This window comes from Acanthochromis polyacanthus, chromosome 9 (assembly GCF_021347895.1).
Source record: "Acanthochromis polyacanthus isolate Apoly-LR-REF ecotype Palm Island chromosome 9, KAUST_Apoly_ChrSc, whole genome shotgun sequence".
Classification (NCBI taxonomy): Eukaryota; Metazoa; Chordata; class Actinopteri; family Pomacentridae; genus Acanthochromis; species Acanthochromis polyacanthus.
In genome coordinates this window covers 32,105,553-32,117,099 of record NC_067121.1, presented here as the reverse complement: position 1 = coordinate 32,117,099, position 11,547 = coordinate 32,105,553, and the positions used below count along the sequence as shown (strand labels likewise).

The following is an 11,547-nucleotide window of genomic DNA, read 5'->3' as shown; positions in this document are numbered from 1 at the left end:
CCTGACTCCGACCTCTGAATTTCGAAGTGGAGCTTGAATTTTGCAGAAGGAAGTCAGACTCTTTAAATCGATATACTTCCTATCGCAAATGCGGCTTCATTATCTTTTGTGACTAAAGCAAATCATCCTTAATGAAGAAGCTACAACACTGACTAATAAAATGGAAATTCCACAGGTAGCATGTACACATTTTTGGAGTCATGTCAATAAAAGATCAAATTAGAAAACATATATTGAATAAGTAAGTAAGAGGTCGATGAAGGTGCTCAGAATACAGAGGAATGTTTATTCTTTTATGCATCCTTTTCTGTCATTTTTCCTTAATTTACCCGCACTGGTATTGCATAAGGTGCTACATATCATCGCATCTTATCAAATGACTTGTAACTCAGACGAGATTTTTTAAGAATAATTCATGTCCACCTCTTTTCAGAGAACATTAACTGCTCAGACGGAAGGTAAATATTTTTCAAACACGCAAACTGCTTTATTTGCAGCCGCTACACTGTGAAATGTAAAATATATTCTTTTATATTCTCCTGGGCAAAAAACTGATTTCCATTGACCTTGTTGTTGTAGTTTAAAACACTGGAGCGAACCAGCAGACAAACTGAACATGCCGTTCAACCAGTTATTCACCCGAAGAACAAAGAACTGGCACCCGACATGCTTGGATACACACACTGTCAGTGAAATAGGACTAAATCTGAGAAGCATCAAGCCTTCAAACACTGCTTTATGTTTGTATTTCATAGTTATTGGGTTGTTCAAACCCACTCCTGAGCAAATCTGCATTATGGCAAACAAATTAATAACTGTGAGTCCACATCCAGTGTCCTTATTCCAAGCTTACAGCTCATATACTGCCACGTGCAGCCATAATAATATTAAAGACTGCCCTCTGGGGACAGCTGGCTGCATCTGCATTTTTCATGCAACATTTCAGCTTCATTGACAAGACTCACATGCGTCAATTTGCGCAACCGAGTCATCTCTTGGCCTCTTTAACATAATAAACATAACAAACATATGCTTAGTGTTAGCATAGTTTATTTTGGAAGTGGCATCGGTATGATAAAAAAGGAGGTGGTGGCAGCGCAGTTTATCAACACTGTAAGACGAGATGGTGTGTATTAGAGTATAATGACAGTCAGGAGACTCAGCAGCAGCTGGTGGAAACTTGGGTGAGTGTGAGATGACTTCCTCAATGGTGTAACCACAAATATAGTGGCTATTCTAGATTGTGACAGTTAAGTGTGAAACCACAAAAAAAAAAAAAAAAAAACAGGTGAAACTCCCAGTCTGCAAGGAAGCACAGCGGCCTTACTATCATACATGAATTTAAGCATTCATACTCAGCCAAAAACTCAGTAAGACACATGTGAAAGACACACAGCTTTCTTTAATTGGCTTTGTATATACAGATATAAAAAATAGTCATTTAGCCTGGTGAGATTAAGTCCATGCATCATCAATCAATCACTACTGTGTAAACAAGCTGCATAGAAAAAAACAAGACAGAATGCAAACAAATACATGTAAAACTGATAGAAATCAAGAAATATAACTAGAATGACTGTAATCTAATAATAAAAAGGGCTACTTTTTATAGAAGCGGGAGATTTCTGAATCACACACACACCACGCTCATGCTACACATTTTCCCCACACAGGTCGACACACGCCTCCACCTAACCTAAATGTTTCCAATCCACCATCCAGAGTCCGCTGTAAGCCCAGTTGAGTCTCTCTCTCAGTGGCAGGAACAGCAGGTCCTGCAGGCAGTCCCAAGTCACCCACAACCTTTCCACCAGGCTGTACTGGCAGTAGCCCATAGCCAGGCCAAAGCCCACGTCTGTCACATAGTGCCTGGCGAGCAGCAGTCGGCTCAGGCTCACCAGGGCGGCCCAGCCCACCACCAGGACCCGCATGGAGGCCGTGTCCACCAGCTGGGCGAGGAAGAAGCGAGCCAACATGGCCGCCCTCGAAGCGTGGCCCGATGGGAAGGAGTAGCGCTCCACGAAGAAGGCGGAAAGGATGTCAGAGCGGTTCTGGGATGGCCTTCGACGCCTGACCATTGTCTTCACAAGTCGGACGAGCAGCAGGTCCAAAACCAGAGCTGTGAGGTGCAAAAAGAGAAAAGCAATGTTGGTTTCAATTTGGACCAGAAGCTGGTCTATTCTAATCGAGTGGCTTACAGATACGGAAGGCAAAAACAGCCATGATTGCATTTTTTTATGCTATTATATTGAGAAAACAAAAGCTAATTTCCTCTTTGTTTCTCAAAAAATCAGAAGTACCATGCCCAGGAGGCATACTAGGCATTCTGACAACTATGAGACAATCACATTCAAATTCACAGCTACGGACAATTTAGAATTATCAGTTAACCTCAGCATGTTTTTGGACTGTAGGAGGAAGCTGAAGCAAACCCACGCATGCACAAGGACAACATGCAAACTCCACACAGAAAGATCTTCTAGCTATGAGGCGTCGGTGCTAACAACTGAGCCGCCATGCAGCCCACATTTTGACAACTACAGCAACTGATTTAAGCTGAAAATGTAACATCAAGGAGTTCTCATCAGACAGTACTCCAGTCAGGTTCAAACGCAGGCAGAAACTGCATTGTGTCTTTGTATGAGAGCTAACATTTAGATCAGTGTTTTTGAGGAGGAGGTGACTCGGCTGCAACTTCACAGGCAAGAGCTCTTCTGTGATCCTGCTGAGACTGTTGACAGTCATGACTGTGATCTTTAACCCATAAGAACCCACGGTGACACCAGTATAACAAGCACTTTGAGTGCCCCAGTCTAGGTGGTCCACTTGGTCAGTGGTATATCCCACATAATTTTCCTTTAAGGAAAAATAGGTCTGGGTTCTTATGGGTTAAGGCTGAAATCAGGTGCGATCAAATTAATCCGACACTCAGTTTTGAGTTCTCCAGTTATTAAAGTCATTTACTTGTGGGTACATTATCTCTCAAGATAATTTGGTCTTTTGCTTTCTCAAGATAATGACAGGATTTAACACATTATCACGAGAAAGTGAGTTTTGTTATCTCAAGATAATAACATTTTTAGCTTGTGATGTTAAGATAATGGCATTTAAAAAATGATTGCAAGCATTGCTGCTCTTGGTTCCGTACTCAGATTAGTTTGCATCTCATCAGATTTAGGACCGAGTTGTTAATTTAGCAACTTTCCACTGGTCTGAGCATAAATGTAAAACTCTTTGTCGCTTATTATTCAGACATACATATAAATGGTGCGTAAGTTGCAGCCAAAAATTGTATTTAAGGTTATTCTTATTCATGTTTTCTTCAGGTATAAGCCATTGATTAGAACTTTTATTAAAAAGGTTACTGTCTTTCATTTCTGTTTGGTAAAAATAGTTCTAAACATTGAATTATGAGTTTTTACTTCACAACCAAGTCACTGATGAAATTACCTTTAACAATAATCACAATCATTAATGAAATAAAGAACAAAAATAATGATAAAGGAAGGACTGCGCTGGAAAATGCAATTAAAATAAATTATATATTACACAAAGCATCAATAAAACATGCCTGATTAGAAAGCGGTCTTCAACACTATTTCACGGACACACCTTCTTATTCAATGGTTTGTATTGAACTATTTTGTACATTGCAGATTAATACAGAAGACATCAACACTATAAAAGAATATATACAGAATTATGTCGCAAACAAGAAAGTGTTAATCTTCAGTATTAATCTACAATGAAGAAAATACTACATTAATAATAAAAAGCATTGAATGAGGAGGTGTGTCCAAACTTCTGACTGGTAGCATATGTTAAAGCTGAACTCTTTATATACAACCTTAATGCAATGGAACAAAAGCAATATTTCACTCACTGCACTGCCCTGGAAAACAATTCTCTCATGAAATGAAATGAAACCCTTGACCTCATTAGTGTCTGATTGGCCCATATAGCATCCAGCTGAGCTATACTATTTACAGTATTTCCAAAACATAGTGTCAGCCTATAGCAGTGGTATTTCACCACAGCAGCAGACAATAGAACAACGCAGCACTTGATCTCAAAGCTGCAAGTCAACAAATACAGCTGAAGCTTTTTTCAGTGAAAATACAACCTAAATCATCATCAGACTTTCATACAAGTCTGAAAAGAAGACAAAGAGAAGCCAGAAAAAGCAAATGAGACAAAACTACTTCACCTGATCATTTATTTCCTTAGAAAAATGATCTAATATTCTACCTCTCTGTGTGTGGGTGAAGTAAGCCGTTAATTCTAAGGTCACATTTGAGTCAGATGTTTTCAGTCACTGCTATGACCTATTTCATTTAACAAACAGGTATTTTTTTTCTTCTGATCTGTAGATGTAGCACAGACAAACACATTTCTGAATATCAAAAAAATGCTTCATTTGTTTTATTGGGTTCTCTATCTACTTTTAGGACTTGTGTGATAATGTGCTTATGTTCTATGTCACATTTTGGTAGCAATATTTACGAAATACCATAGGATTCACAAACTTTCAGTCCACACGTGCAAATAAGTCATCAACCCTGTCACATGTATCAGCTGCAGCTCAAAGAAGAAAACTTTCCATCGCTGCAGTGTTGCTGTTTCTCGATCACTGGGGCGCACAAACACCACACCGTCCTGCTAAGGCAGTATTGGACTCCTGGATGGACTGACGCAGTTCTGGTCTGTTATGTTGTTCTATTTCAATAGCCATTAACATTATTCAGCCTTGACCAGGACCTCAGCAGAGCTACCTATGGCTGCCAAAGGCTTCACTTTGGAATTGGCACAAATGTGCGTAATAACGCATCGGCATGCGGAGACAAATATAAAGATGCACAAACAACAGACGGCATCAGACTAAGAACTTTGGATATTTTTAATTGCACATAAGACTGTTGTGCTATGTAATGCTTAATCTACAAGGAGAGTGGCAAAAATGGAACGATAGTGCTGAAAGAAATGGCTAAAAAAAAAAACGGTGAAAATTAGTTTATCTATGGATCTTGATTTAGAAATGTGGTTTTGATTAACGCAGAAAATGAATTCCAGGCCAACACTGAGTCTGCCCTTCACATACCAAACTAATTGTGCAAATATAAAGCGAAAGATTCACTCACCCAGAGCCAGATTCAGCATGAGCTCCTGCTCCTCCACGCTGTCTCCACGCAGCATAGTGTACACGGTGCCGACGAGCCACGGGAAGCTGTGTCCGGAGAACTCCACCAGGCGCACCAAGGGCCTTAAGGAGCCCCACGCAGACTCCTCACAGGCGCACACTCCGAGCCGCTTGGACAGCCACAGATCGATCGCCAGCAAAAACCGGAGCGTTATCGTAAATATCGGCTGGCTCAGACTGACGGAAAAGTCTTCAGGTTGCGCTCCGGAGGAAAAGTAAGAACAACTGGAGCTCCGGCGACGGTTGTGGCACTCGGATGATGCCCGGCTTCCACACACAGCTGCACGGCAACTGTTCCGTCTGGACCCCGGTGAGGACATTTTCGTTCGACAAACTTTCTTTATCTGCCACCTGAATCCTGCTGCGCTCAGAGGCAAGCCATCCTGCAAACTGAAGCCCCTTTAGGGGTTAAAATGTTACCAGTTTAGAACTGGACTGCTCTTGTCATGTGACTAAAAATACTCCGCGAAATTGTGCATCTTAAAAAGGAATTGCGGGTCTGTTTTCTCGAAAAACGTGCAAACTCCAACAGGAAACTTCATTTGGGTAAGAAATATCACTTCTCAAACTAATTTACCTCTACTCTACAATGCTGGTCCATTTTGCTCATCTATTTCCATTATGAAGTGCATAGATAAAATATTTTAGAGTAAATGATCAGACTTTTACTTATCAATAAACTCTCTAAATCCGTGCGTAAAATCGTTTGGATAACCTGTGCCAAGTGCGCCAAATGCTTCCAGCGCCACCTGAACGCGCCACACTATATGCACGTCAGCTGGGTGTATCATGAAGTCCTGTGCAGGTGACGCTTTTGTAGCCTGTTTAGAGGGACGTTCCGCCTCCTTTTTATCTGACGCTGTCTGTCATCAGAGCTGCTAAACGGACGAACACCTCCACGGTCACAGTATGCCGGGGCTGCTGCTCGGAGATGTATTTCCTGATTTCGAGGCAGAAACCACACAAGGGACAATTAAACTCCATGAATTTTTCGGTGACTCGTAAGTAAACTCATTGATGATTGATTTCTGTGTGTATACCGATTTAGAAACCAGAATTCAGGTAGCACAGAGAGGCTGAGGAAAGAAGGAAGCTCGGATGCGTGCGCACAGTTCCTGTTACCGCTTTTGTTGCTTCTGCTTTAGAAAAAAAAGCTGCGCCTAACATCTAAAGCCATAAACGTGTAATCATGGCATTGTGGATTAGAAATATTTTTATAATGTGGTGGATGAATGGAGAAATTAATCTATACTCTTAAAAAGTATGGTTTGGCTAATCAAAAAAAAAGTCTGCATTAACCTTTTTAACTTCTGGCAACTTCTAATGAAATTATGTTCAACCAGCAAACTACATTAAGTTGGGTAAATTCGCTTACCCTCAAAATTAAAGGCATTTGTCATTATCAGTCTTAACTGGCTGAAATTATTCAGGCATGTTAAGACAGTGGACTTGAACTCAGTTAAGAAAAAAAATCAGTTGTCATGCCAATTTCATTAAGTTGGCTCAACTTAAATTTAGTTGTAAAACAGCTAACCCAGAAATTTGACATTAAATTACACACAATGTTAAGTGGATGCAATTATTACGCTATTAGGTCAACCAAGCCCCCCAAAAAATGTTTCCCTTTCGTTCATTATTTTAATTTAATGATGTGGTGGGAATAAATTCCCTGAATTGCTTTCTAGAGGGCAGTCTGCTAGATCAGTTACCAGATCCACAGATGTTTGTTAGATACTAAAACAGTTAGTCAGCCGAGCAAATCAGGCTAGAGACCTACAATTCCAGCCACAGTGTTGGTGCACACATTCACACCTCTGAACTCAGGAAAAAAGGCGCCCCTTTGTCTTCATTTTTGACTCTCAGGTCACATCCTGTCAGTTTGGCATCAGACCCACATTTAACCGCGTCCTATTATGCAACAAAACAACAGCCACAATGAACAGTGTCGAAGTGTTAGCTGTTTTAGGTGAGAGACAACAGAATCAGAATGAAACCTGATGGGGAAATCTTACAGAGCAGGGGTGTCAAACCCATCTTAGTTCAGCGGCTGGACCAGTAAAATCACAGCATAATACCCTTTAAATAATGACAACTTCAAAGTTTTCCTTTGTTTTAGTGCAAAAAACTACATTGTACAAATGTTCACATTTAAGGAATTATCTTTTTACAAAACATTATGAACAACCTGAAAACAAAAAATTAGAAAAAAAAAAGTTACAAAGTGACCAAAAAATGGACAAACGTCACAAAAACAAGACACAAAGCGACAAAAACAACACAGAAAACAATGAATAAAGCAAAACACAAAATGACAAAAGTAAGACAAAAACACAAGCGAGACAAAAAGGAAACACAAAACAACAAAAATGAGAAGCAAAATGACAAAAACACGAGACAAGTGACAAATGTCAGACAAAAAAAAGACAAAAAACAACAAAAACAGGACAAAATACGACAAAAATGAGACAAAAACTGACAAAAATAAGACAAAATGGCAAAAGCGAGAAACGAAATGACAAAAAAATGACACAAACACGAAACAAAGCAAAAAAAGACAAAAATTAGACAAGTTACAAAGCGACAAAAATTAGACAAACGACACAAGTGAGACAAAAAACGACAAAAGCGAGAAAACAACAAAAGCATGAGACAAATGATAAAACAACAAAAACAAGACAAAATATTACAAAAACAAGACACAAAATGACAAAAGAACAATGAGCAATCTCGTATTTGACTGTATGATCAAAACAACTTGTCATTTCCTAGGAACTGTTTAAAGTTTATAGTTTTACAAATTTAGAATTTGCAGTTAATGTCTTCTCTGTAATTTTTACACTTGACTTGGGCCGGATTGGACCCTCTGGAGGGCCGGTTTTGACCCACGCGCCGCATGTTTGACACCCCTGTTATAGAGTGTCTATGCACAGCTTCACTAATGTCTCTCTTTTTTATATCCCAGATGGGGAATCCTCTTCTCTCACCCCAAAGACTACACCCCTGTGTGCACCACAGAGTTGGGCCGAGCTGCCAGACTGAGCGATGAGTTCAGCAAACGCAACGTCAAACTGATCGCCTTGTCCATCGACTGCCTGGAAGATCACCATGGCTGGACCAAGGTGCTATAACTGCATCATCAGAGGTTCTTGTAAACGAATCTCTAAAGTATTTTGGAGTGTTTTGAATGAACACGGCCGTGCAGTTGGTGATATATAGGAGTACTGACATCACAGCTGATAGGTAGTGATCCTTGACTTTGCAGGAAACAGTCCAGTAAGCATGCCTCTGGTGATTTGCAAGCCAAATGAAATGGATTAGTAAGTCAAACTTTGAAAGATGTGGAGAGATGGTCTGTACATGACTGAGTTGGCATCACAGAACTGTAGGATTTTGTGTTTTTAAACTTGTGTTAAATCAGAAGCTAAAAGTCAGGATAGTTCAGCCTCTGCTATGCTGATTCTTTTAAGATTTGACTACATCAACTATAGTTATTTTATTTGCCTTTGGGGAAGTTCACAGCGCCAACATGCAAATAGTTTTACTGTCTGAGGTCTTTGTTGCACAAACTCTATGATTTTTAGCAAATACTAATGTGTCAAAGTTGTGCTGATACTCTTGGCAAATCATGTTTACTAAATGCGATGTTGTGTCCATCCACATCTTGATTGCATTTAACATGACAGTATGTTTCATTTGCATTGTTCCTGATGTAAGCATCCCTTCACTGAGAACAGATGTACATGTAGCACCCACAACATTACAAACCACTTGCCTGATACTTTGTAGGTCCCTTTCCTGCCACCCGGACAGCTCTGACCCATCGAAGCTTGAACTTCACAAAATTTCTGAAGGTATCCTGTGGTGTCAGGCACTAACATGGTCAAGTCTGGAAGTTGCAAGATGAACCCACCATGAATAAGTTTGTTTTTCTAGCACATCCTACTGATGCTTGATTGGATTTAGAACTGGGGAATTTAGAGGTAAAGTCAACACTGAACTCTTGGACAAGTTCTTCAAATAATCCCTTGACAATGTTTGTAATGTAGCTAAAAGAGACCACTGGCACCAGGGAATACTGGTGCCATGGAGGGGTGTACATGATCCGCAACTCTTTAGCTAGGTGTCAAAGTAGCCCCCATATGAATGCCAGGACTCAAGGTTTCTCTGCAGAGCATTGCACTGCCTCTTCTGCTTTACAGTGCATCCTGTTGCCATCTCTTCTCCAGTTAAACAACACATATGTATGTATTTCTTTAGACCAGACCACCTTCTTCCATTGATCCATAGTCCAGTCCCAATGCTCATGCGTCCATTGTAGACATTTTGGGTGGTGAACAGGAGGTCAATATGGGCACTGTGAACTGGTCTGCAGCAACACAGCCCCATACACAGAAAATTGTGTATCTGCTGTTATACAGAACGCTGATGTGCAGCTTTCTGCATAATCTTATCATTAAGATCATGCTACGATAGAACAATCTTAATGCTATCCAAGCAACAACAAGACTTTCAGCAGTTTGTGCTACAGCAGCTCTTCTTTGGGATCAGACCACCAAGGCCAGCCATCACTCCCAAAGTGGATCACAGAGTCTCGGGCACCCACAACTCTGTCACTTGTTCACCACTCAAGATTAGTGACTGCCACCCCACAAGACCTGCTGTTCTGGAGATGATCTGATCCAGTTATCTAACCATCATAATTTGGCCTTTATCACAGTTACTGTTCATTTTTCCTGTTTCCTTCCAAAATATCAGCTTCAAGAACTGACTGTGCTCATGCTGCCTACTATATCCCACTTCTAAACAGGTGCCTCCTGTAACAATATTTGTTTTAAGGTTTTAGCTGATCAGTGCTATTTGCACAAAGAGCGCACCAGCTTGCTTTGCATAGCTAACTGAGGACTGTGCCTGTTCTTTTATCTGGCAGGACATTCTGGCGTACAACTGTGAGGAGTCGTCCTGCTGCTCGCTGCCCTTTCCCATCATAGCGGACAGCAAACGGGAGCTGGCAGTCGCCTTGGGCATGCTAGACCCAGACGAGAAGGACAAAGATGGCCTTCCACTCACTGCCCGCTGTGTGAGAGTCACAAACACACAGAATTTTAAAACTTCTGTCTCATCTCTACTCATCCCTACAGAGATTTTAGCCGGCTGAGCTGCCATCTCTCCCTCCTTTATTTGCGTAGGTGTTTATTATTGGCCCTGACAAACGGCTGAGACTGTCGCTGCTCTACCCGGCCACCACAGGACGCAATTTTGACGAGATCCTGCGGGTGGTGGATTCACTCCAGCTCACAGCAGGGAGACGAGTGGCCACGCCCGCCGACTGGAAGGTATGTCACACATTTGAAAGTGACCTCAGTTGGCACCAATTACTCCAACAGCTGACTGGACAGATAATAGGGACAAAAACTGACCTGTTGCCATGAAGAATAGCCTTTTCTTTCTGTTCTATGTGTGCGTTTCTTCCAGCCTGGAGACTGTGTGATGGTTCCTCCCAGCATGTCCGAAGAGGAGGCGGCCGCTTCGTTCCCAGCTGGCGTCTACACCAAAGACCTGCCCTCAGGCAAGAAGTACCTGCGCTACACACCCCAGTCATAAGACAGGCAGAGTACACTGATGTTCAACACTCACTTCTGGACTTAATCCAGCGGTTTTCAGTCTTACAGTCCATGAATACTGCTGGGTTTCCTTCCTATTTGCAGAAATCAAAGGGGTGACTCAGTCAGAATGAATGGAAATGAATAATAATATCTAAGTAGGATTATTCTAATTTATATATTTTACAGCAGTGCAGTACAGCTACAACAATAAAAGTGGCAGCAATGTGTGTATTTGCCCCAGGAAAGTATGGAAAAAGTGGTTGAGAAAATCATTTTTTTAATATTTAAAGAACATAGAAATGAGTATGAGTGAAGGTGTGGCAGAATAAGCTCGTATTTTGTAACACTGACACCATTTTGGTTCAAATATTTCCCACTATCTTATACATTGTTTACACTTTTCATCCATTTTTTGATGCAGTGCAAGCACAAGTGGTTTACAGTTCATGTATTTTGAGCAAAGAAAACTATTTCCTTGCCAGATTTACTTCATTATTTAACACATTAAGGGTCCATTTGCATTATTTAATACTTGTACAATTGTCTATTACCAAAAAACTGTGATTTACTGATGAAGTGATTGGACAAACTCGATCATTTCAATGAAGTTCTTGGTTTTTTTGTACCTGTATTCTAATGATTCACTTCAGTGGACAATAAAAGCTTTATGTTTTCCGTCCCAAAGACAGAAGATTCATAATTCACTTCCAGAAAACAATAAACTAACATTTGCACTTGCCCTGTCCT

The 11,547-nt window shown here is 40.8% G+C and overlaps 2 protein-coding genes across 2 annotated transcripts; one reads left to right on the top strand and one right to left on the bottom strand.

Annotated features, from left to right (window-relative positions):
* Window positions 1-1,384: 1,384 nt before the first annotated feature.
* Window positions 1,385-5,601, bottom strand: LOC110950744 (polyisoprenoid diphosphate/phosphate phosphohydrolase PLPP6-like). Its single transcript, XM_022193500.2, has 2 exons — window positions 5,139-5,601; window positions 1,385-2,119 (listed from the first exon to the last, which is right to left on the bottom strand). Exons 1-2 carry the CDS (start codon window positions 5,515-5,517, stop codon window positions 1,692-1,694), a joined length of 807 nt encoding a protein of 268 aa, XP_022049192.1. The 5' UTR covers window positions 5,518-5,601; the 3' UTR covers window positions 1,385-1,691.
* Window positions 5,602-5,632: 31 nt separating this feature from the next.
* On the top strand, window positions 5,633-11,484 carry LOC110950745 (peroxiredoxin-6-like). The gene is made up of 6 exons (XM_022193501.2): window positions 5,633-5,743; window positions 6,071-6,198; window positions 8,160-8,316; window positions 10,125-10,274; window positions 10,384-10,530; window positions 10,670-11,484. The coding sequence occupies exons 2-6, from the start codon at window positions 6,107-6,109 to the stop codon at window positions 10,796-10,798; spliced, it is 675 nt and encodes a 224-aa protein (XP_022049193.1). The 5' UTR covers window positions 5,633-5,743; window positions 6,071-6,106; the 3' UTR covers window positions 10,799-11,484.
* The last annotated feature ends 63 nt before the right edge of the window (window positions 11,485-11,547 follow it).

Bases quoted from the DNA above. Each gene is read 5' to 3' on its own strand.
- LOC110950744 (XM_022193500.2), bottom strand. From the start codon at position 5,517: ATGTCCTCACCGGGGTCCAGACGGAACAGTTGCCGTGCAGCTGTGTGT. The intron at 2,120-5,138 runs GTGAGTGAATCT...TGCACCTCACAG, and splicing joins CATGCTGAATCTGGCTCTGG to CTCTGGTTTTGGACCTGCTG.
- LOC110950745 (XM_022193501.2), top strand. From the start codon at position 6,107: ATGCCGGGGCTGCTGCTCGGAGATGTATTTCCTGATTTCGAGGCAGAA. The intron at 6,199-8,159 runs GTAAGTAAACTC...TTTATATCCCAG, and splicing joins CATGAATTTTTCGGTGACTC to ATGGGGAATCCTCTTCTCTC. The intron at 10,531-10,669 runs GTATGTCACACA...CGTTTCTTCCAG, and splicing joins CCACGCCCGCCGACTGGAAG to CCTGGAGACTGTGTGATGGT.